The following is a 26532-nucleotide window of genomic DNA, read 5'->3' on the forward strand; positions in this document are numbered from 1 at the left end:
ATTGCGGTTTATGTGGAAGATATATCCAAATGTGAACCGTTATCGGCCATTTGCAATCCCCAACGACCTACATCAATTGTTGTTGTAGCAGTGTGTTGCACACCGAGGCGGCAGCCCTTGCCGATGGAAATTTCCATCAGGTCAATCCGGTACGTACAACCGGCTGCCATGGGATTGACCTACATCAATATTGAGTATGTGTACAAAATTTCAAGCTTCACGCATTCGACCGCTAACGCGATCTCGACAGATAGACTTAGAATGTCAAGACGATCAAGAATATACATACTAGACAGGGTTTTGCGTCAATATTTCGAGATGTTACAAACGGAATGACTAGATTAGTATATCCCCATCCTATGGTGTAGTGTGTATAAAAACGTAGATGGATGGCCAACAACAGAGTTTGCCACAATGCCAGCAAAGAAAGAATTCATGCCCAGTGGTTTGTTTTCACCACATAAACATTGTCTGCAAGTGGACGAGGAATGCTGATGCAGTAGTCATATTGTTGTTGCAGTTGTAGAGATGTAACCGTCGTTCAATACCTGTAGTTACCTGCTGTTTGAGGTCGTCATTGAGGTGGGTGTGGTATATTAAATTTGGTTTGAATTCTACCGTGACTAAGTGAAAAGTCGAACCAGCATACCTTAATCAGTTGCCATGGGAGGTGAGGGGCAAGGGTGGATACCGATGGATGTCGAAAAGCCTAACATAAGTCAATGTGTAAAATTTCAGCTAAATCGGATAATAAATGTGCCTTTTTGGGGGCCAAGACTTTAATTCGAGACATCGGTCAATCGGCAGCAATATGCAAATCTTGATCGATCTAGACCAAATTTCAGAAATATGTGGAGGGGCTTAACTTAACTCTCTGCCCCAAATTTCTGCAACATCGGAAAATAAATGCGCCTTTTATGGGCCCAAAACATTAAATCGAGAGATCGGTCTATATCCAAATCTGGACCGATCTGTCCCATAATGCAGAAGTATGCCAAGGGGTTTAGCTCAACTCACTGTCCCAAATTTCGGAGACATCGGACAATAAATGCGCTTTTTATGGGCCCAAGACCCTAAATCGGAGGATCGGTCTATATGGCAGCTATATCCAAATCTGGACCGATCTGAGCCAAATTGACGAAAGATATTGAAGGGTCTATCGCAACTCACTGTCCGAAATTTCAGCAAAATCGGATAATAAATGCGCATTTTATGGGTCCAAGACCCAAAATCGGAGGATCGGTCTATATGGCAGCTATATTCAAATCTGAACCGATCTGGGCCAAATTGACAAAGAATGTCGAAGGGCCCAACACAACTCACTGTCCCAAATTTCGGCGACATCGGACAATAAATGCGCCTTTTATGGGCCCAAGACCCAAAATCGGAGGATCGGTCTATATGGCAGCTATATCCAAATCTGAACCGATCTGGGCCAAATTGACAAAGGATGTCGAAGGGCCTAACACAACTCACTGTCCCAAATTTCAGCAAAATCGAATAATAAATTGGGCTTTTATAGGACTAAGACCCTAAATCAGAGGATCGGTCTATATGGCAGCTATAACCAAATCAGGACTGATCTGAGCCAAATTAACCAAGGATGTCGAGGGGCCTAACACATTTCACTGTCCTAAATTTCAGCAAAATCTGATAATAATTGTGGCTTTTATTGGCCTAAGACCCTAAATCGGCGGATCGGTCTATATGGAGGCTATATCAAGATATAGTCCGATATAGCCCATCTTCGAACTTAACTTGCTAATGGACAAAAAAAGAAGAAATGTCATTATGAGTAAGCTACTGAATTTTGAGTTAGCTTCAAAGCTATCAAATCAAGTTCGTTGCCTAAGTCTTTTGTTTTTATTCTGGTTAACGGCAGCAATTAAAACAGTCCCCGTAGAATTCGACCGGAACACTCTGTTGACAACTGCCATTTGGTGAGATGTTGAAGGATTTGCTTGATTTGCTTTATTTCGTTAGACTAGACACTATTTCATATCCTGCGATTAACCGTGAGGTTAACGTAGTGCGCTTGTATTGGCCCAAGCGTGATTTAAAAGTTCAATGTGGTCAAGCCGTACGTATTAAAGAAACAGAGTTGTTGATTTTTAAGATTTTCTGAACGCCTTTGCTGCATTGTTGCGCATCATTGGCGTCTTCATCATTCAGCGTCAGCGGGATCGCGACATGATCACCAGCTTGTAAAAAGGAACAACACTACCAAGGCAAGAGTGCAACTGATGCTGTTTTCCGTATTGGATGTCCAATACCAGGAACCCAATGGTAAGGAGAATGAATCAGCAAATAAAGTGCGCCCATGTTTTATGCTGCTTACTGAGCCAAATTGAATGCTTGATGCGAATGCAAAATTAGCTGCAGATGGGGCGGCTATGATGATGACGATGGTGATGGTGATGGTGGTTGTCTTAGCGGTAAACCATGATTTAACTGTGACTCGAATTACATGCTCCCAAAAACTTTAGTTAATATTGTTGTTGTTGTTGTAGATGTTGCTGCTGTTTATGTATTGTATGTTGTTGCTTGGCCATTTGTGTAATTTTGTTGCGGACTTGTTGACGTTGGTTTATTTTTTGTTTTTTGGACTGGGTTCCCGCGCATTTGAATCTTGTCGTTGTGGTACATTTGAAAACGTTTCATTTCGTTTAGACTAACTGCATGCTTGATTGCAGCAACAAGCACACAAATTAATAAAATTAAATTGCAGCATTTGTTTTGGTTTTTCTCCTTTCCTTCATAAACAGAATCGCATTTTCGTGCCGTGTCGCTGTTTTTGTGGCCATGTAATTTTTGTCTCTTGGTTATGTGCTGCAGTTGTAATTAATTGTTGCATACGTTTTGATTTATTAGAGCTTTTATTGTTGAAAACATTTGAAATTATTTAGCAATAAAATATGCAGAATGCAGCACATGCATGTAGATGTTAAGGGGATTTGAGAAACCTCTTCATAGAAATGGGCGAATTTCACCCTGGAAGGCTCTGAGACCTCTGGCGGCGTTAAGGACATTTTTCGCATTTGTTTAAGGTGACATCGGTGGAGCTCTCTCGTTGCAAACCGCAAACACACTGTCACATCTGTTGACTTCTGTGCTCCTTTAGCATTTTCGCAACTGTTTCATGGAGATCGCAAGTGCACTGGCCACAGCAACCGTGCCAGCTTTGGGTTTCGCTGATTCAGTGCTCGTTTTAGCTATCAATTGACATTTAAATAGTTTATGCACATAAATGCAATCACAATTATTTCTATCAATGATATGTAGATTTTGTTTCTTCGTCTCCAAAAATAAATGCTTGTCTTGGGGTTGGTATGGTATAGCCGAGTTGGCATGGCATATTTTGTACTTTTGGATGTGGCTAATGTAGACACTTGGCGATGTGATATTTTCACAGATTATAAATAATGTGTTGAGCATTTTTTCCACGCTAACCATCTACGCCATGACCGTTGAATACCATGGTGGTTATTTGAGGCTGTTTTTTTTTATTTCGTTTTATTTTTTTCCCCCCAACCAAGAATTATGTTGTGAAAAAATATTTTGGGTGTAAACGGCAAAAATGCAAAATGCAAAAGCCTCACAACAAAAAAAACCCAAAACGGGCCCCAACAACAATTTATGCAAATAAGTGAAAATGTCAGAATATTTTTCTTAATCATCTCGTGTCAAAAGGTGTCTCTTTAGTGTAAAACCAACAGCGAGTGACACACAGCACATGAAAGCCAATCCAAAATTCTTTGATTGATTTTTAAGGCAACATTTTTGAAAATGTTAAAACTTTTGGACATTTTTGAATTGTTTAAAAAAGCAAAAGATAACAGGGAACTCCTCGAAAATATTATGATCTGTAAGAAGATGATGCCAATCTTAACGCTGGCACAATCAATCGAGAGGCAAACCTATGCCTTTGAAATTATTATTCAAGATATTCTAGCAGACAGTCCCTAAAAAAAAACTGCGTCTTTGGCTCCAATGAAAATGGAAACCTTAAAGCTCTATAAAATACAGTGGGGATATATGGATGTGATCGAATTTGATAAAATAGAATGTCATTGCTGTCAGTAAAATAAAAACTTGAGTTCATTTGTATCGAATCGACACCACTTGATTTTCATTAAGCTGAAGGAATCATTTTTAGTGTTGCTTTATTCCTGTTGCAAAATTATATGACCTAGGAAATGTTACTCGAAACGAGTCCCATCAAAGCAAAAGGTTTTCCGTCGTTTTCTGTTCGAGGGGCTATACTCAGATATAGTCCTATATAGCCCATCTTCGAACTAAACCTGCTTATGGACAAAAAAAAAAGAATTTGTGCAAAGGTTCAGCGCATTATCTCTATTTTTGAAGACTGTAGCGTGATTTCAACAGGCAGACGGACAGACGGACGGACATGTTAGATCGTCTTAGATTTTTACGCTGATCAAGAATATATATATACTTTATAGGGTTGGAAATGGGTATTTCGATGTGTTGCAAACGGAATGACAAAATGAATATACCCCCATCCTTCGGTGGTGGGTATAAAAACAAACAGTCAAACGCTTTGTGCTTAGAAACCACTGAGACGACGTAAATCGAATAACTGCTTAAATTGAGTCGACGATAGCCGAGACGACGTAAATCGAGTTATAACTGTAATTGATAGACTGGGTGTTGTAGGGTATTAGGGTATATAGTCGGCTTCGCTCAACTTTTGCATTTCCTTACTTTTTTGTACTTGTGGAATGAAGAATGTCTTTACCCAACTCGTGAAGAATCTCCTAGCGAAGAAGTTGTTTCACTTGGGGCAATCTATTTCATTTTGGACTTATATAGTCTAAGTGAGTCAGTTTCTACAGTTGTTGTTGCTGTAGCCACATTTGTATGTAGAGGTGACGATCCTCGTCAAGCTCCTGTAGGTGAGCAAAGGACCGATCGCCATGCGAACATACCATATCGAGCATCATAGGCACGCAGTACTTATACAAGAGCCGGTGCTGCCCGGCCACTTACTGAGACTCTCCACTCGATACCTACTCCATATGGAGCATTCCACTATCCATAACCTGTGGAGGCGCCCAGTAGCTCGCAGCTAAGCTATTCGTGACAGGTATGGGCACCACATAGATTGGAGCTCAAAGTTCCAGCTTGTGTGAAACTCACAGCTATCTCGTGCCAGGAGTTTGTACCGTAGACTGCCACTGTAACCTAATCTAACCTACATTTTATATATAAAAATCAATTTGCGTTTGTTTGTAGGTTTGTTTGTTTGTGTATTCCTTATAGACTCAGAAACGGCTGAACCGATTTTCTTGAAATTTTCACTGATGGTGATGTCGTGGTGAAAATAGGGCGCTACATTATTTGATATCTGAAGGGGGAGCGGACCCTCCCCCTTACCCTTATTTTCAGAAACGCCATATCTCTGAGATGGGTGGTGCAATTTAGCGAAATTGTGTGTGCTCTCAAATGAAAGGTATTTTAGATTAGAAAACGTATTTGATATCCAATTGTCGGACCAAGTGTTTGGGGGACCACCCCAACCCCCAAAACACCCCTAAATCGGACATATTTACCGACGATGGCAATGTGGGGTTTAAATGAAAGGTATTTTCGAGTACAATGCGAATCTGATATCCATATTTGGCACAGAGTCTCTGGGGGTCCACCCCTATCCAAAAAAAAAGTAAAAAGGCGTTAAGTTCGGCCGTGCCGAACTTTCGATACCCACCACCTCGGGTATATGTGTAAACCACCTTTCGTCAAAATCCGCTGAAAAATGCATACCATATGCCCCACAGCAGCTATATATACTAATAAATACCAGTCATTGTTCAATTGTGTATAACAAAATAGTGATCTTTTTAGTAGCTGTAACTAAAAATAAACCAATCTGGACTGTATACGACACGGATGTCGAAAAGCCTAGCATAAGTCACTGTGTCAAATTTCAGTGAAATCGAATTATAAATACGCCTTTTATTGGGCCAAGACTTTAAATCGAGATATCGGTCTACATGACATCTATATCTAAATCTGGACCGATTTGGGTCAAGTTGCAGAAAAATGTCAAAGAGCCTAACACAACGCACTGTCCCAAATTTCGGCGAAATCGGACAATTAATGCTGTTGTTAAGGACCCAAAACCTTAAATCGAGAGATCGGTCTATATGGTTGCTATATTCAAATCTGGACCGATCTGGGCCAAATTGAAGAAGGACGTCGAAGAGCCTAACACAACTCACTGTCGCAATTTTCAGCGACATCGGACAATAAATGCGCCTTTTATGGGGCCAAAACCTTAAATTGAGAAATCGGTCTATATGGCAGCTATATTCAAATTTGAACCGATCTGAGCCAAATTGACGAAGGATGTCGAAGGACCTAACACAAAGCACTGTCCTAAATTTCAGCAAAATCGGATAGTAAATGTGGCTTTTATGGGCCTTAGACCCTTAATCGGATGATCGGTCTATATGGCAGCTATATCCAAAACTGGACCAATCTGAGCCAAATTGACGAAGAATGTCGAAGGGCCTAACACAACTCACTGTCCCAAATTTCAGCAAAATCGTAGAAGAAATGTGGCTTTTATTGGCCTAAGACCCTAAATCGGAGGATCGGTCTATATGGCAGCTATATGCAAATCTCGACCGATCTGGGCGAAATTCACAAGGGATGTCAAAAGGCCTAACACAACTCACCGTCCCAAATTTCAGCAAAATCGGATAATAAATGTGGTTTTTATTGGCCTAAGACCCTCAATCGGCGGATCGGTCTATATGGGGGCTATATCAAGATATAGTCCGATGTATCCCATTTTCTAACTTAACCTGCTTATGGACAAAAAAAAAGAATCTGTGCAAAGTTTCAGCTCAAGATCTCTATTTTTGAAGACTGTAGCGTAATTTCAACAGACAGACGGACGGACATGTCTAGATCATCTTAAATTTTTACGCTGATCAAGAATATATATACTTTCTAGGGTCGGAAATGGATATTTCGATGTGTTGCAAATGGAATAACAAAATTAATATACCCCCATCTTTCGGTGATGGGTATAAAAGCCCAAACATGACTTATTTACTGACCATAGCAATATGGAACTTAAATAAAAGCTATTTGAGTGTAGAATACGAATCTGATATCCAGATGTCTGACCAAGTGTTTGGGGGGCCGCCCATCCCCAGAACATCCCCCAAAGAAAGCAAATTTACTGCCATAGCCATATGGGGTTTGGTCAGATGTCTGACCAAGTGTTTGGGGGGCCGCCCATCCCCGAGAACATCCCCCAAAGAAAGCAAATTTACTGCCATAGCCATATGGGGCTGAAATGAAAGGTCTTTGGAAGTAAAGCATGAATCGGATATCAATGTTCGGGAAAAGTGTCTATGGGGCCACCCCACCCCTATAACATCAACCACATAGGAAGTATTTGCTGACCATTGCAATATGAGGCTCAATTAAAAGGTATTTTAGAGTAAAACACGAATTTAATATATATCCAAGCCAAGTCACTGAGTGGCCGCCCCATCCTCCAAAATACCCCCCAAACCGGTCATGTTTGCCGACTATAAAAAATGGAGCTCAAATGAAGGGCATTTGGGAGAAGACCATGTATGTGACATCAACATTCGGGACCAATTGTCTTGGAACGTCCCACCACCATAACAACCCCCAAGTAGGACGAATTTGCTCAACAAGACAATTTGGGGTTTCAAGACAGTGGAGCTCGATATTCATAGAAAGTTTGATTAGAACAAGACCCAATATGTGCAACAGGAAACCGACGACTCTGCAGCTAAAAACTCTTTGATATATGAAAAGTTTGGATGAAATGTTAAAATTTGTTGTAGGGAAAAACACTCAGTGAACTGCATGATAATCGAATTTCGGAAACATTTTGATAACAAATTTGCACTCGAAATGTTATCCAGTTTAGAATTTTAAATATTCATAAAGGGTGTAAACTGTTTGCGACTTTTCTTCATAGGGACTAGTTTTTTACTTTAATTCGTGTAATCTCAGCATACGACTGAAGAACCATAAAAACTTTTCCACAAATCACATCACACTCAGAGAGGGTGACCTTAAAATTGTAGATTTTATCGTGTTTTTGTTCGTTGAAATTATTTCGGTAAAAGAATCGTTTTGGTTAAGTACGCACGTGTTCAGTGAAATTTGCAATGAAATTTGTATGGCTCGAGTTGTTTGTTAAAATCGTATTCGAGTAGAAATTTAAAATGTCGAAGGGCATTCTTGCCATATTCCATCAGTCGGTCACAAACAAAAGACTTGAGACAGAAACCAGCTGGCACAAATACACCCAGCAATTGGTATAAACCTATCCATAGTTTAAGTAGATGTTCTAATTGTTTGTATTTGTATTTGAGTTGTATTTGTATTTGTTTTGTTTTCAAACTCACCTGTATGTATCCTTTGGTGTGCTTTCAAATGTGAACTTTTGGTATAGACTTTTGTACAACCTGTCAAAGGGAGACATGCAAACAAACAAAAAGAAAGAATGAGAAACACAAATCAAGAGAGCGAGCAACAAAAAGTTTTATTAGAAAGGTTAACAAGCATAATATTTTCATGGAACGAGCAAAATTATACGGACATGGCATGGCTAATGGAAACCAAACTCGAATTAAAAATTAAAATCACATATTTTTTTGTTGTTTTTTATTTTGTTTTGGGTTAAAAATCATTTTAATAGCAATAATTTTACCACAATAACACGATTTTGTGGTAGCGCTTTTTCAGCATTTCAGTCCATGACAAACGGCCAGTAAACTGCATTGCATTGCACTGCTCTTCCCTTATTTTTTTGCCACTTGTTAGGCGGGCTGGCTGAATCGCGCTCATACCTTCACACGATGCCCTCGCGCACCCTGCGGCTCACCACCCTGCCTCTGATGCCATGGAAGATCGAGTGAAGTAACCGTAAATGTAATTTGAAATCGAAGTATTTTTGGGTTGTCTTTTCTCGAGGTGCAAAAAGGAGATTTTTTCGAACAATACAAAAAAAAACCAACAGACTCATATATTGGATACGACAGCAATAGCCGCCTTATTTGTGGCAAATAACAATGTAGATTTGCCATTGTGTGGACTGGAGGAGGTGTGTGGTGTGGTGTGGTGTGGGGTGCTTGAATATCAAGGCGGTGGAATCCACCTTATCCATGCCGTCTGTCGCACAGTGTATGTTGCATGTTATTTGAATGTTGGCAACCTGTTGCTTGTCGTGTTTTATGTGTTCGCCATGGAAAACAACGCCAATCGAATGTTGGCTGCACCATTCGAATGGTACTCGCATAGTCGGCGGTGGTACCTCCAACCTATATTGTTTTTCTCGATGGCTTTATGGATTTATTTGTGGTATGTCTTATTATAATGTCTACCCCCACCCCCCGCTCGTCTTGTGCTTGGTGTTACCTTGGCTTAGGTGGTGGCGTACCGTACAGCGTTCACCATTCATACCAAAGTGGCTGTGCGCTGATTTTCCTTTAGCATTTTTACTCAGTTTGCATCTTGATATGGCTAATATTGGAAATATTAGTGCTAACACATCAGCGCGCAAGCAGCCAACGAATATTATTTGAATGCAGCCACGGCAGGCAGGCAGGCAGTGCAATGTTCGCTTTAAATAACACAAATTAAGGTTGTTTATTGGGTCAATTGGGTATTGGGAAAATCTAAGACAAATACGACGTACAAATGGAAAACAATCTGAGGCAAATTGTGTGGTTTGCCCGTTACTACTGCCGCTGCTGCTGAAATCAATGAGAGTGTGTTGCTTGACTATTTGATCTTCGTAAAATGTTACCCAACTAATTATGTCTGAGCGCATGTTCAGGTGAGTGGCTCCATGTCCCATAATCCTTTGATTTTGCCATCTGAAATGGATATTTCCAGTTATTTGCATGAATTTTCGGCTATTGCAAGCCCTCCTGCAATTTCACCCACTTTGGCCCCTTTTGCATCATTATTGTGTTAATCTCTGACAAGCAGACCAGAAGTCCATTGGATGAAGCGATTCTTCACCATATAAACACACACACACATACACTCACATCTTACAATAACACATGCAAACAAACAAAACTATTTTTTTTAACTTCTAGACGTGTTTAAAATAAATTGAACGTGCTACGCATGCGAGATAAGCCCGCTTTACAGAAGCAGAGAATTTTTATTCTCGGTCAGACTTCTTCATGAGGCTCGATGTTAATACACTTCTTTGGCTCATACTTTATAGGCACGTTACATTTACAAAGTTGGCACCGAGGACAAACACTACACTCTTAGCAAGTACCCTACAATGGTCGATGGTCTTTGGACAATAAATGCGCCTTTTATGGGTCCAAAACCTTAAATCGAGAGATCGGTCTATATGGCAGCTATATTCAAATCTGGACCGATCTGGGCCAAATTTAAAAAGGACGTCGAAGGGCCTAACTAAACTCACAGTCTCAAATTTCAGCGACATTGGACAATAAATGCGCCTTTTATGGCCCCAAAACCTAAAACCGAGATATCGGTCCATATGGCAGCTATATCCAAATCTGAACCGATATGGGCCAAATTGACGAAGGATATCGAAGGGCCTAACACAACTCACTGCCCCGAAGTTCAGCAAAATCAGATAATAAATGTGGCATTAATGGTCCTAAGACCCTAAATCGGCGGATCGGTCTATATGGGGGCTATGTCATGATATAGTCCGATATATCCCATCTTCGAACTTAACCTGCTTATGGGCAAAAAAAGAATCTATGCAAAATTTCAGTTCATTATCTCTATTTTTAAAGACTGTAGCGTGATTTCAACAAACACACGGACAGAGCGGACGGACATGTCTAGATGGTCTTAGATTTTTACGCTGATCAATAATTTATTTACTTTATAGGGTCGGAAATGTATATTTCAACGTGTTGCAAACGGAATGACAAAATGAATATACCCCCATCCTTCAGTGGTGGGCAATAATTCGTTAAAGAGAGATTAGTTTGTGTGAAAATTTCAACTTGCGCTTTAAAAGAAGTTCGTAATAGAGTAGATAACTGAAAAAAGGTTGTTTCCCATTCTTTATTCGTCTAATAGAACAACTCATTATAGGGAAGTTCGTTATAGAGAAGTTCCACAGCTTTTCCTATTAAGAGCATTTTTATTGATAAAAGATATTTTTTGTTTAATCTCAAAAAAAAAAAATTAATTTGCTTAAGAATTTTAAAAAAGTAAAATCTTTTGATGTTTTATGACCCTTAAGGGCAGAAAAATGGATTGTAAACACTTTGACAAAAGTTAACACCTGTAACCAAAAGTTGTTCTTCTGGGTATTTTTCTACCCATGCATCGCCGTTAGAGGGTCAACATGACCATGGCATCGGTTTGTTGTGACAGGAATTATGTACTTTCAACATAGCCCCGCCGAAGTTTTCTATTTTATGCCTTAGAGTTGGCGTCTAGTATCAACATACAGGAGTAGGAATCAGTCACCCGCAATTGCCGAATATTGACATAGTAAATTCTCCAACTTCTTGACGTCTCTTCCAGGGATCCCAAAGTTGACTTTCGACTAATCGGTTAGTCGACTAGTAAAAAAAAGTCGACTTTCAATGATTAAAAAGTCGAATAATCGATTTTGAAGTTGAATAGACGAAAAGAAAGCTATACAGAAAAACAAGTAAGAGCGTGCTAAGTTCGGCCGGGCCGAATCTTATATACCCTCCACCATGGATCCCATTTGTCGAGTTCTAAGCGCGGTATCTCTTTTAAGGCAAACAAGGAATTTTGAATAAGAACTGTAATGCTATTGGAGCTATATCAACTTATAGTCCGATTCGGACCATTGTAGCAGTCATTGTGTTATATTTCAGTTCATTCGGATAAGAATTGCGCCCTGTATGGGCTCAAAAAACAAAATCGGGAGATCGCTTTATATGGGAGCTGTGTCAAGCTATTGATCGATTTAGACCATATTATATTATTATTTCTTTAAAATCGGATGAGAATTGCGCCCTCTAGAGGCTCAAGAAGTCATGATCCCAGATCGATTTATATAGCAGCTATATCAGATTATATACCGATTTAAACCATACTTGGCACAGTTGTTGGATATCATAAAAAAACACGTCGTGCAAAATTTTATGCCAATAGGATAAGAATTGCGCCCTATAGAGGCTCAAGAAGTCAAGACCCAAGATCGGTTTATATGGCAGCTATATCAGGTTGTGGACTGATTCAAGCCATAATTGGCACAGTTGTTGGATGTCATAAAAAACACGTCGTGCAAAATTTCATTCCAATAGGATAAGAATTGCGCCCTCTAGAGGCTCAAGAATTCAAAACCCAAGATCAGTTTATATGGCAGCTATATCAGGTTATGGACCGATTTGACCCATTTACAATCCCAACCGACCAACCCTAATAAAAAGTATTTGTGCAAAGTTTCAAGCGGCTAGCTTTACTCCTTCGAAAGAGTCATTTATTTTTCCTCCGATTTTGCTGAAATTTCAAACAGTGAGTAGTTTTGGGCCTCCCGACATGCGATCCAAATATGGTTCAGATCGGACTATATTGAGATATAGCTGCCATATAGACCGATTTGCCGATAAAGGGTCTGAAGCCCATAAAAGCTTGTTGAATACGATGCCTTTTAACATCTGACACAAATATGGTTCAGATCGGACTTTATTCAGATATAGCTGCCATATAAACCGATCTCCCGATGAAGGGTCTGAAGCCCCTTAAAGCATTCTTTTTGATCCAATTTCACTGAAATTTGAAACAGTGAGTAGTGTTAGGCCACCCGCCATCCGACCTATATATGATAAAAAAAGGATCTTATTTAGATATAGCTGTCATATATACCGATATGCCGGTTATTACCCGATGATTTTGTTGAAATTTGAAATACAAAACTCAATGTCCGCGCCGAGTTTGGGTGCATAAGTTATCCAATTTTTACCGGATTGTGACGAAAAGGTGTTTGCATATATACCCGAAGTGGTGGGTATCCAAAGTTCGACTTAATACGTTTTTACTTGTTTTTTTTTCCATGTAGCAGCAGTGTATGGCCTTGACCTTTAGTGCGAGACATTGCCTCGATTACTCCGCAATGGTATAACCTCATCCCATCTGCTATCCACATTCCAATAGACTTAAGTACAATAGCCGCAGTGGTTGTCTCATACTTAACTTGCTTGGCTCTAGGTCAAATATATTTTCCATTCTACGTTTCTTCCAAACGTCCTGTGACATTATTTACCCAGCATATGCCAAAATCATTTAGAACATATCAATCAGTTGATGAAATAACTCCAAATCAAGTGATTTCAGAACTAAAAGTTCAGCCACAACTGTAGTTGGACTGAATGCTAACGTGATCGCAATCATAGACGCAAGTAAAACGAAAAATATGATTTGATCACACAGTTAATTGGATCAATCATTCTGTCATTGAATATGTTCATGAAATTAAACCAACAAATTTAGTCGAGTTGACATCTTATCGCTGCACATTTTGAAAATATCTAAGACTAGATTTGCAGGGGTTCTAAGTGGTCGCCCTCGAACGACTCCAATGTTGCTGCCGACGTCTGACGTCTGTCAGTTGATGTCTCCGTGGCACAAGCAATACATTGGCCCCACCAGCGCGTTGTCTGCTGGCCGGGCGATAAACAGCAGCAGCACAAGCACCAGCAATGGACAGACAACAGCCTCTGCACGTACAAAACATTTGAAATGTCGACTTCACTAAACTTTAGTTGACTGTTTTCCATTATTCCATTTCTATATTTAACATTACAATGCCTGGCTAATAATACCGTAAGAATCTGAGTAAACAGACGCAACTTTGATAGTGGGTCCAATGCTTAGAGTCAACTAGGCAGGCGGACGGACGGACGGACGAACGGATAAGTGGCTTCAATTGAACAAAGGCGGACGGACGGACATTTGTAAGTATGGGCAAATATATGGACACTTTGGTACGCATGAAAGTTTGTATGTTTCTTTCTATGATCTTTCCTTGTTTGTTGCTGTTGGTTGACTCTCTAAGACTTCTTCGTTTCTTTTACAACAACAAAACAACACAACAAAAAAACAGCACATACTTGTAGTGTAGAGTGTTTGGTGCCTTTGTGGGTACTAGTACTGCCGTTGTTGTTGTTGTTGTTGTTGGTGTTGCCTTCCTATACATTTCAGATGTCAATCTATAATCTTAACAATCTGATGCGTGCATTTATGTCATAATAACTTCATTTGGTAGCAAAGTGAATGAGTTGTGCTTATGGTAGGTAGCACCAGACGAGACCTGCATTGGCCAGCAGTCGGACAGACGAGGGAACACATGCTTGCACACAGCCATTCGGACAGACGACCGAAACTCGGGCACAGACTAGATCTCTTGTCTGTGCTTTACCGGCTCTATGTGCCAAAATTGGTATATAAACGTGTCACATGTGCTTTTTCAGACATTCATTTAACCAATTTCTTTTGAAGTCTTAGTTGTCTCTGTTTTGATATTTGTCGTTCAACATGCTGTTGTTTTGCCGCGTTGGTGCAAGTGGAATGGAACTCACATTTGTTTTTGTAGTTTTTGTTTTTGCTTGCACGAAGACGGAAAACACTAGAATTCAATGAGTTTGAGTAAATTCCTCATTTAAGCAGCCGGGGCAGGAGCGTTTGCTGTTCCATTTATTCATCTACTTTTTTTTTATACCCACCACCGACGGATGGGGGTATATTCATTTTGTCATTCCGTTTGCAACACATCGAAATATCCATTTCCGACCCTATAAAGTGTATAGATTCTTGATCAGCGTAAAAATCTAAGACGTTCCAGACATGTCCGTCCGTCTGTCTGTTGAAATCACGGTACAGTCTTCAAAAATAGAGATATTAAGCTGAAACTTTGCACAGAATATTTTTTGTCCATTAGCAGGTTAAGTTCGAAGAGGGCTATATCGGACTATATCTTGATATAGCCCCCATATAGACCGATCCGCCGATCTAGGGTCTTAGGCCCATAAAAGCCACATTTATTATTCGATTTTGCTGAAATTTGGGACAGTGAGTTGTGTTAGGCCCTTCGACATCCTCCGTCAATATGGCTCAGATCGGTTCAGATTTGGATATAGCTGCCATATAGACCGATCCTCCGATTTGGGGTCTTAGGCCCATAAAACACGCATTTATTGTCCGATGTCGCCGAAATTTGGGACAAAGAGTTAAGTTAAGCCCTTTGACATAATTCTGCATTATCGCACAGAACGGTCCAAATATGGATATAGCTGCCATATAGACCGATCTCTCGGTTTTAGATTTTGGGGCCATAAAAGCGCATTTATTGTCCGATGTTGCCGAAATTTGCGACAAAGAGTTAAGATAAGCCCCTCCACATATTTCTGCTATGGGACATAAGGTATGAGTTTTGCACCGGATTTTGACATTTTCGTCTGCTATTTCAACAAACTATTAATTGAACTAAAAAGTCTGCTAAAATATTGAACATATATTACTGCTGAACAGGCATAACTTTATGCTATGATAGCAAATATATTGCACTTTTCTGAGGGCGAGTACAATGAACGAAAAATGGATAACAAAGGCTTTTATAGTGAAATAATAGCAAAACAAAAGGATACCAAACGAAATTGTTTTGGTGTTAATTCATGGAGTTACATTACTATCAATAACATTGTTACAAAACGGTATCAATTTTTATTTAGGTGTATATATTTGTATGAAATTTCTCAAATAGTATTTCACATGTTTTGATATAGCTGCCATATTAACCGATCTAGGGTCTTGACTTCTTGAGCCTCTAGAGGGCGCAATTCTCGTCTGATTTAACTGAAATTTTGCATGATGTGCTTTGTTATGACTTCCCATAACTGTGCTAAGTATGGTTCAAAACGGTACATAACCTAATATAGCTGCCATATAAACCGATCTGGGATCTTTACATCTTCAGCTTTAAGATTGACATCTTCAGATTAAGAACCAATTCCAATCAGATTAAGATCCAATAATTTCGCACGTGGTGTTTTGATATCACTTCCAACAACTATGCTAAGTATGGTTCAAATTGGTCCATGTTTTGAAATAGCTGCCATATAAACCTATCTTGAGTCAGGACTTCTTGAGCCTCTAGAGGGCGCAATTCTCGTCTGATTTGGCTGAAATTTTGTTATGTTATAGTATGACTTCCCATAACTAAGTATAGTTCAAATCGGTACATAACCTGATATAGCTGCCATATAAACCGATCTGGGATCTTGACATCTTCAGCTTTAAGATTGACATCTTCAGATTACTGTCCAATTTGACTGAAATGTTGAACGTGGTGTTTTGATATCACTTCCAACAACTGTGCTAAGTATGGTTCAAATTGGTCGATGTTTTGAAATAGCTGCCATATAAACCGATCTTGGGTCATGGCTTCTTGAGCCTCTAGAGGGCGCAATTCTCGTCTGATTGGACTGAAATTTTGTTATGTTATGACTTCCCATAACTGTGCTAAGTATGGTTCGAATCGGTACATAACCTGATATAGCTGCCATATATACCGATCTGTGATCTTGACATCTTCAGCTTTAACAGGGCGCAATTCTGCGTAATTTCGCACGTGGTGTTTTGGTATCACTTCCAATAACTATGCGAAATATGATTCAAATCGGTTCAGATTCTGATATAACTGCCATATAAACCGATCCTGGATCTAGACTTCTTTAGCCGCTAGAGGGCGCAATTCTTATCCGATTTGGCTGAAATTTTACATGAGGTGTTTTGTTATGACTTCCAATAATGGCGCAAATCGGTTCATAACATATAAATCGATCTGGGATCTTAACTTCTTGAGCCTCTAGAGGGCGCAATTCTTATCCGAATGGACTGAAATATTACGCAATAAGTCTACAATGTTCATCATTCAATTCATTTATGGTCCGAATCGGACTCTCGCCTTATATATCTCCAATGGCATAACAGTTCATATTCAATATTCTTTGTTTGCCTTAAAAGAGATACCGCGCCAAGAACTCGACAAATGCGATCCATGGTGGAGGGTTTATGGTATTGGGCCCGGCGATCTTAGCACGCTCTTACATGTTTTTCTTTATGTGTGATTTGATATATCTATAAAGTATACATATTCTTGATCGTCTCAACATTCTGAGTCGATCTAGCCATGTCCATCCGTCCGTCTGTCAAAATCACCATAGCGGTCGAACGTGTAAAGCTAGCCACTTCAAATTTTGCACAGATACTTCTAATTGATGTAGGTCGTTGCAGATTACAAATGGTTCATATATCAGTTGAGATTTGGATATAGCTCCCATATAAACCTGTTAATGATCCCCGCCGAAAATCCAAACATTTTTCAATGAAAAACAAATGCGCTCAAAACTTTCTTACCTCAGGAAACTATCTTGGATTTGCCCAGATTGCGATAATGTTGAAATATTTCATTTATTTCTGGTTCAGAATTTTAAAGACTCACACGCACCGGTATCTCGGTTAACATTAACCTCTTCCCCATGGAAGCGAAAAAAATGGGAGCAACAAAAACAATTTTGACATTGTATGCTTTGTTGCTGTCATGTGCTACATGCACAATTTTGTATGCAACTCCAATAGATGTACGGATGTATCAGTCCCCACTGAGGCCTCATCCAGCAGAAGCGAAGTCATCGCAGTTGTTGTTCCATAGTCCATGTAGTCAATGTCTCCCCGTAAGACCGTAAGTTGTATAACATGACATTAATGCTGAAAATCCACTTTTTCCTGTGCACCCCATTCGATTGTCTCCTGCTTAGCGGCCATCCAGCCAGTCCGCTAGTCCGCCAGGCCGCCAGGAGGTGTAAGCACCACATAAGCATGAATGTTTTCCGTTTTTCTCTCTACTTGTTGCCACATCAAACAAACGAGACAAAGCGACAGACAAACGGCCAAAACTAGGTGATCTCAGGCACTGATTGGACACACATAAACATGCAACATGAGCAGAAATGACAACACCATACAACAAACACCGACAGACGAACATTTTGCAAACACAACATGTGACAAATGAAACAAGCCCAGTCAGCCCGTCCTCACACTTCAAGTTGTTGGGACTTCCGGTGGAGGAAGGAGGCGAGATGCCTTCACTTTTAAGTGTTGCAAAATGAAAAACCCAACACCTAAATGAGAGCAGAGATGGGTGGGTGCTGATGTTGGCTGTAACTGAAAAACTACAACAACTTCCCCCCTCTCGATTGGCCGCACTCGAATTCCATTTCATTCCGCCCCAGATGCATTTTGTCAGATTGCCTCAAGATTTATAGGAAATTTATGCACTTTTCTTTTCAAAACGTTTCCTAAGCGACTTTTGTTTTTTGTCCATTGCGCTGCTGTTTTTGGGTTGTGTGTAGCGTGTGACATTTTTTCGCCTAAACATTTAATCAATTATCATTTAAGTGGTAATTACTTAACACAGCGCGGCTAACGGAGACTTGGCTCAGCTCAGCTCAGCTCGGCTTGGAATGAAACGGAACGGCTGATTTGGTTTGTGTTGCGGCTTTTGTTGTGTTGTCTTTTCTGCAACCTTTTATGGCCAACACCACCAAGTGCGTGCTTTGCACAACATAATAATTAATTATTTAATGCCGAACAAATATGGCAAAAATGTATTAATTAGTATCGCATTATGGTCAAAGTTATGTACGGCTGCAACACAAACGATTTCTGCTGTGAAAATTGACAACAACAACAACAAAAAAAACACAAAATCAAACACTTGAGAGCAGAGACAATCGCGAATACCAATTCACCGCAAATTCTTCCTTTGAGAAAATATGGTGAATTTCCCACGCTAAGCTAAAGATGATGTGAGGATAGTGTGAATGTGCACAAAAAGTTTAAACTGGATCATTATATGCTAAAGTAGGTTGGATAACAAAGGATTTCAGAAACAACCACACTTATGGGGTCTAAGAAAAAAAAGGTGCTGTTGTGACGCTGACCAGCTTAGTTCGACTGCCACTGGTATGACTGAAAACATTTGCCAGTGGATTTTGCTTGGCTAATTGGATGGAAGCAATCAAATCCAGTCCCTCTGTTGTTGAGAGGATAAGGGGAATACTTACTTTGTCATGTTGAATGAAACACACTGAAATATAAGGCACAGGCCTCATAAACTATTGGGTTGCCCAAAAAGTAATTGCGGATTTTTTAAAAGAAAGTAAATGCATTTTTAATAAAGCTTAGAATGAACTTTAATCATATATACTTTTTTTACACTTTTTTTTTCTAAAGCAGGCTAAAAGCAACAGCTAATAACTGACGGAAGAAAGAATGCAATTACAGAGTCACAAGCTGTGAAAAAAATTTGTCAACGCCGACTATATGAAAAATCCGCAATTACTTTTTGGGCAACTCAATACACTCTATCTGCCACTATAAATATTAAGAAGTTGGTTGACGTAGTAAATGCACCATATGACGCCATGCTTTTGAAAATTTTTGCTCATCCCGGTGGCGTTGGGACATTCACATATCCATTCTGAAACAAGGAAGGAAATCTAGTAACAGCTACAAATAGTGTTCTTAGGATATGAAAAGAAAATTTTCCCAGCTTCTGGTATCCGACAGTGGCAGCCGCGAGAATACACCAGAAGTAGTCCTTGGTGGTGGTATTGATGGTCAGAATGAGGTCAGTATAGCAGTACTATGGTTGAAGAACAAAATAGCAGGCAGATGACATAAGTCCCGTATATTATTTACAAGTAAAACGGCGTTAAGTTCGGCCGGGCGGAACTTTGGATACCCACCACCTTGGGTATATATGTAAACGCCCTTCCAGCTATATCTAAAAATAAACCGATCAGAGTCATATACAACATGGATGTCGAAAAGCCTAACATAAGTCAATGTGTCAAATTTCAGTTAAATTGGATAAATGCGCTTTTTTTTGGGGCTAAGACTTTAAATCGAGATATCGGTCTATATGGCAGCTATATGCAAATCATGATCGATCTAGGCCAAATTGCCAATTTCGGCAACCTCGGACAAAAAATGCGCCTTTTATGGGCCTAAAACCCTAAATCAAAGGATCTGTCTATATGTCAGCTATATTCAAATCTGAACCGATCTGAGTGAAACAAGGATGTCGAAGCGCTCACTGTCTCAAATTGCGGCGACATCGGACAATAAATGCGTCTTTTATGGGCCTAAGACCCTAAATCATATGGCAGCTATATCCAAATCTGAACCGATCTGAGCCAAATTGACGAAGGATGTCGAAGGGCCTTACACAACTCACTGTCACAAATTTCAGCAAAATCGGATAATAAATGTGGCTTTTATGGGTCTAAGACCCTTAATCAGAGGATCGGTATATATGGCAGCTATAGCCAAATCTGGACCAATCTCAGCCAAATTGACGAAGGATGTCGAAGGGCCTAACACAACTCACTGTCCCAAATTTCAGCAAAATCGGATAATAAATGTGGCTTTTATGGGTCTAAGACCCTTAATAAGAGGATCGGTCTATATGGGGGCTATATCAAGATATATTCCGATATAGCTCATCAACGAACTTAGCCTGCTTATGGACAAAACAAAAGAATCTGTGCAAAGTTTCAGCTTAATATCTCTATTTTTGAAGACTGTACCGTGATTTCAACAGACAGACGGACGGACATGTCTGGAACGTCTTAGATTTTTACGCTGATCAAGAATATATATACTTTATAGGGTCGGAAATGGATATTTCGATGTGTTGCAAACGGAATGACAAAATGAATACCCCCATACTTCGGTGGCGGGTACAAAAATATGTGTATGTGCCATCAGTGAATAGATTGTAAGGTATTAAACAGTTGGCAAAGGCGGGCAGATAACCCGTAAAATTTTTCAAAAAAAGCCCATAAAATGCAGAAATTAATGAAATCTTTATTCGAATCGATGGTAGGGTTCGTAAAATTTGATGTTTGAAGACTATTTCATGCAAATATTGACCGGGACTGCGCCTCAAATGGACCATTCGCAATTTTAGCATACTCTTTTCAACATTTTGGCCGGCATCTCACGAATAAATGATTCAATGTTGTCTTCCATTGCGTCAATTGAAGCAGGCTTGTCTGAATAGACATGAGCGGCATGTGGGGCTATGTCAAACCCCACAAGAAAATAGTCTAAAGACGTTAAATAGCACGATCTAGGCGGCCAATTGACCAGTCCCGAACATGAAATAAAATGATCATGGAACTCGCCTCTCAATAAGTCTATTATTCCGCGGGCTGTGTGGCATGTGGCACCGTATTCTTGAAATCACATATCATACAAGTCAAGCTCTTGCATTTTGGGCAAAATAAGTTGGATATCATCTCACGGCAACGCTCACCATTCACAGTTACGATACGATTCACATCATCATTAAAGAAGAACGGTCCAATGATGTCACCAGCCTATGAACCGCACCAAACTGTGATTTTTTCTGGATACATTGACAGCTTTTAAACTGCTTCTGGCTGATCTTTGCTCCAAAATCGACAATTATCTACGTACCCATTGAGCTAAAAATGAACTTTGTCCATAAAATGGATGAAGAGCGCGATGAACTTTCGTAGCAGACCATGCATTTTTGTAATAATTCATGGTTACATTATAGACCAAACTGAAGATGTTTGACAGTGAAACAAAATACGAAACCTGTGTGAGCTGTTTAACCAGTGTTGCCAAAAAGATAATAGCTAAATAATCACCCTTTACTCATGAGCCCTTCAAACTAAGTTTAATTGTGCAAATTTTTAGTAGAATTCATGGTGGTGCATTCCCAAGATTGGGCCCGGTCGAACTAGGCTGGTTTTTAGTTTTTTCGTTTTGCAAAGATTTTAGGTTAAACATTTAGTATTTTTTCCCAAATTGAATCTTCATGAATGAAATTTATTTTGGACTTTAGGACAGTTTTTCAAGTTTACGACACTTTTTCAAGTCTCTTACGGATACAGATGTGTTTGCATAAATATTTGCAATCAAAGATGTTTCTATTAAATCATGATCACATTAAATTCTTGAAGCTTTCCGAGATTTCAATTCAAGTTTGGACCATAGCCATAAATGCCCTTTTGGGAAAGAAAAACTAAAAATATCTCGCGTCCATCCTTATTACTCACCCACATAATCACAGTGATGTATCCGCCTCTTCTCCAATTCGGGATTATTGCGGCGATTGTAGCGCACAGTTCGCACCGTTGGCACTATGAGATTGGCCAAATGAGCAGGTGTTGTGGCTGCTGAATTACCACCGCCCCTTGAGCTTGAGCTATTGTGAGCGTTGGTTGGCGTTGAGTGATTGGCGGCACTGCCATTGGCCGTTGAATTCGCCAACACCGATGTGTTGTTGCTGTGGCCCAATGCGGTTAGATTGCGACCCGGACTCAATAGAAGGCCTGCCGCTGACGGCGTAGAACCAGAATGCAGATTTAAGCTGTTCGGACAGATGGAGGAAAGTGGATGACCCTGCTGTTGGGAAAGCTGCTGTAACTGTTGCTGCTGATATGGCGGAGGTGGTGTTGTTCGACGAGTTTGCTGCTGCTGCTGCTGATGGTGTTGCTGTTGTTGGGTGACAGCGGCATGCACTGCCGCAGCCGCCATTGAACTACCCGGACTTCCGGGATCAGAACTAGGAGGTGTTAAAGGTGGTACAAACATGTGTCGCGCATTACCGTTGGCCCCTGCTACCCCACCACCACTGCTTGTTTGGGTTTGGTTTGGCGGTATGGCAGCAGGTGGACACAGATGAAGATTTTGCATGGCACTGTGGGGGGTTGGCGGAGGCGGAGCCGGTATTTGGTATTTGCTATGGAAAGGCTATAGTGGAGATATGAGAAAAAAAACGCAAAAGAAAAATAATTCCAATGGAGAGATAAACAAATCGGAGCACTTGCTCCTAAAAAATGTGTACATGGAACGTATGCGAGTGGAGTGTTCATTTGAATGAAATTAGAAAATCGCGCACAGAACTCACCTGTGTGCTGTGCCATGGGTATGCTGCACTTGTTGTTGTCGTATAATTACTGTTGTTATTGGAATTGCTGTTGCTGTTGCTGTTGTTGGTGCTGCTGGTGTTGAGAGTTTTTATGTTCTGCAGGCCAGCCGTGGCAGTTGGTGTCGTTGAGTTATGCGAGCCCAATGCTGGCGACGAATGTTGCTGATGCTGTTGCCCATGGGGAGGGTTATGCTGATGGCTATGTGCTTTTGATGATATAGAATGTTGATGATGGTGATGCTGCTGCTGCTGCTGATGCGAGGCGACATGCTGGAAATGGGCATGGGAGTGAGGGTGATTTTGAGCCTGTGTTGTTGCTACACTTATGTTGTTATCACTGTGGTAACTATGACCGTATGGCTGATAGGCTCCTAAATGGTCCGTAGTTCCATTCAAGGTCAAAAGGTTAGATGAAGCCTCGCCACTTCCACTTCCGCCACCACTACCACCTCCTACGCCTAGTTCAGCATTGTGACTGCTGGCCGTACTACTGCATCGATTCGATTGATTTGGACTATTGCTATTGCTGTGTAAGACTGGATGCTGTTGGTGCGGGTGAGATTGGGCCTGCGTCTGCTGGGAATGTTGATTCGGATAAATGGTGACTACATAGTGTTGGCCTTCCTCCGTCGTCAAACTGGGATGATGCTGATACAAATGCTGTGATTGCTGCAAATGATGCAACTGCTGTTGGTGGTGGTGCAGTGAATGCTGGTGCTGGTCATGCTGTTGTGCTGGATTGCTGTAGCCGCTATGTTGCTGGTAGTACTGCTGCGTGGGAGTGTGAGGTTGGGGAGCTGTTAGCGTCGTCGCCATAGTCAGACTATTCGAAACATTCTCTTTTTTAATCTCCAGCGGACTGAGCAATGGGGTTGACAAAGTCTCCAGTAGTGAGTCATCGATTGCTTCCATTTTGACTTGTGGCATTAGAGCATTTGCCGCTCCTGCCACCGCGGATGGTGTGGTATTGCCCATGGGGCTAGTCTGATGATGATGGGGATGGTGATGTGAGATGCTATTTAGGTTGGTAGTTGCTGATGCACTGCTTGAGCCTAAGATCGGAGCATTTTCAGGATCGATATTTTGTATTGAGCTAGCTATTTCCTCCCACAGGGCAGGCCGAACAACATATGGATCATCCATGGTAGTGTAGGTATTGCAAAGAGCCTCTTTATTTTTGGTGTCTAGAAATAAAACAAAATGCAATGAAGTAACCAAATGAAGGTTATTAAATCATAAAAGCATAGGTACACCATTCTCATTGGTAACACTTAAAAATATTTGCAGTGTGTTGAGGCGGCAGTCCTTGTTCATGAAGGAATACATCAGGTCAATCCGTTACGTACAATCGGCAGCCAACCGGCTAATTTTTACAAATGACAAAATTTTAATAAGACATCAAAAATATTTTACTGTTCTCAAATTTTTAATAGATTTTTTCTGAACAAAATAAACAAAAAGGTTTCGCCAAATGGTAATCTAACATATGTTTATGGGCCTAAGACCCTAAATCGGAGGATTGGTCTATATGGCAGCCATATCCAAATCTGGACCCATCGGGGCCAAATTAACGAAGGATGTCGAAGGGCCTAACACAACTCACTGCCCCGAATTTCAGCGAAATCCACCACCGAAGGATGGAGGTATATTCACTTTGTCATTCCGTTTGCAACACATCGGAATATCCATTTCCGACCCTATAAAGTATATATATTCTTGATCAGCGTAAAAATCTGAGACGATCTAGACATGTACGTCCGTGAGTCCGTCTGTCTATTGAAATTACGTTACAGTCTTCAAAAATAGAGATATTGAGCTGAAATTTTCCAAAGATTTCTTTTTTGTCCAAAAGCAGGTTAAGTTCCAAGATGCGCTATATCGGACTATATCTTGATATAGCCCCCATATAGACTGATCCACCGATTTAGGGTTTTATGCCCATTAAAGCTGAAATTTGGGACAGAGAGTTGTATTAGACCCCTCGACCTCATTCGTCAATTTTGCCCAGATCGGTCCAGATTTGGATATAGCTGCCATATAGACCGTTCTCTCGGTTTTAGGTTTTGGGGCCATAAAAAGCGCATTTATTATCCGATTTTGTTGAAATTTGGGATAGTGAGTTGTATAAGATCCCTAGACATCCATCGTTAATTTGGCTCAGATCGGTTCAGATTTGGCTATAGCTGCCATATCGACCGATCCTCCGATTCAGGGTCTTGGGCCCATAAAAACCACATTTATTATCCAATTTTGCAGAAATTTGGGACAGTGAGTTGTGTTAGGCCCCTCGACATCCTTCGTTGATTTGGTTGATATCGGTGCAGGTTTGGATATAGCTGTCATATAGACCGATCCACCGATTTAGGGTCTTAGGCCCATAAAAGCCACATTTATTATCCCATTTTGTTGAAATTTGGGATAGTGAGTTGTGTAAGATCCCTAGACATCCTTCGTTAATTTGGCTCAGATCGGTTCAGATTTGGTTATAGCTGCCATATCGACCGATCCTCCGATTCAGGGTCTTGGGCCCATAAAACCACATTTATTATTCGATTTTGCAGAAATTTGGGACAGTGAGTTGTGTTAGGCCCCTCGACATCCTTCGTTAATTTGGCTGATATTGGTACAGATTTGGATATAGCTGCCATATAGACCGATCCACCGATTTAGGGTCTTAGGCCCATAAAAGCCACATTTATTATCCGATTTTGCAGAAATTTGGGACAGTGAGTTGTGTTAGGCCCCTCGACATCCTTCGTTAATTTGGCTCATATCGGTGCAGATTTGGATATAGCTGCCGTATAGACCGATCCTCCGATTTAGGGTCTTAGGCCAATAAAAGCCACATTTATTATCAGATTTTCGTGAAATTTGGGACAGTGGGTTGTGTTAGGCTCTTCGACATCCTTCGGTCCAGATTTGGATATAGCTGCCATATAGACCGTTCTCTCGGTTTTAGGTTTTGGGGCCATAAAAGGCGCATTTATTGTCCGATTTCGCCGAGATTTGGGACAGTTCGTCGTTTTAGGCTTTTCGACATCGGTTTATTTTTAGTTTTAGCTTCTTAAAAGACCAATATTTTGTTGTACGCAATTGAACAATGGCTTGTACCGATTAGTATTTGGTTCAAATCGGAACATATTTCGATATAAAGGTGGTTTACATATATACCCGAGGTGGTGGGTATCCAAAGTTCGGCCCGGCCGAACTTAGCGCCTTTTTACTTGTTTTATATTGCGGTCTTCAGGAGCTCAAGAAGTCAAATCGGGAGATTGGTTTATATGGGAGCTATATCAGGTTATAGACCAATTCGTACCGTACTAGGCACAGTTGTGGAAGTCGTAACATAGCACTACATGCAAAATTTCTAAAAAATGCAGCTTGTAAGGACTCAGAAGTGAAATCGGGAAATCGGTTTATATGGGAGCTATATCCAAATCTGAACCGAAACGGCTCATTTGCAATCTGCAATGACCGACATCAATAAAAAGTAT

At 40.5% G+C, this 26532-nt stretch overlaps 1 protein-coding gene across 1 annotated transcript in view; it reads right to left on the minus strand.

Moving 5' to 3' along the window:
• Nucleotides 1–26532, minus strand: part of LOC106087721 (dendritic arbor reduction protein 1) — a 159369-nt gene that overhangs the window by 26038 nt on the left and 106799 nt on the right. The window contains exons 3-5 of the mRNA XM_059370933.1: nt 23018–24222; nt 22164–22860; nt 8424–8483 (exon numbers count right to left, since the gene is read on the minus strand). Of these exons, the coding sequence (XP_059226916.1) occupies nt 8424–8483; nt 22164–22860; nt 23018–24222 (1962 nt within the window). The remainder of the gene's footprint in view (nt 1–8423; nt 8484–22163; nt 22861–23017; nt 24223–26532) is intronic.

This window comes from Stomoxys calcitrans, chromosome 1 (assembly GCF_963082655.1).
Source record: "Stomoxys calcitrans chromosome 1, idStoCalc2.1, whole genome shotgun sequence".
Classification (NCBI taxonomy): domain Eukaryota; kingdom Metazoa; phylum Arthropoda; class Insecta; order Diptera; family Muscidae; genus Stomoxys; species Stomoxys calcitrans.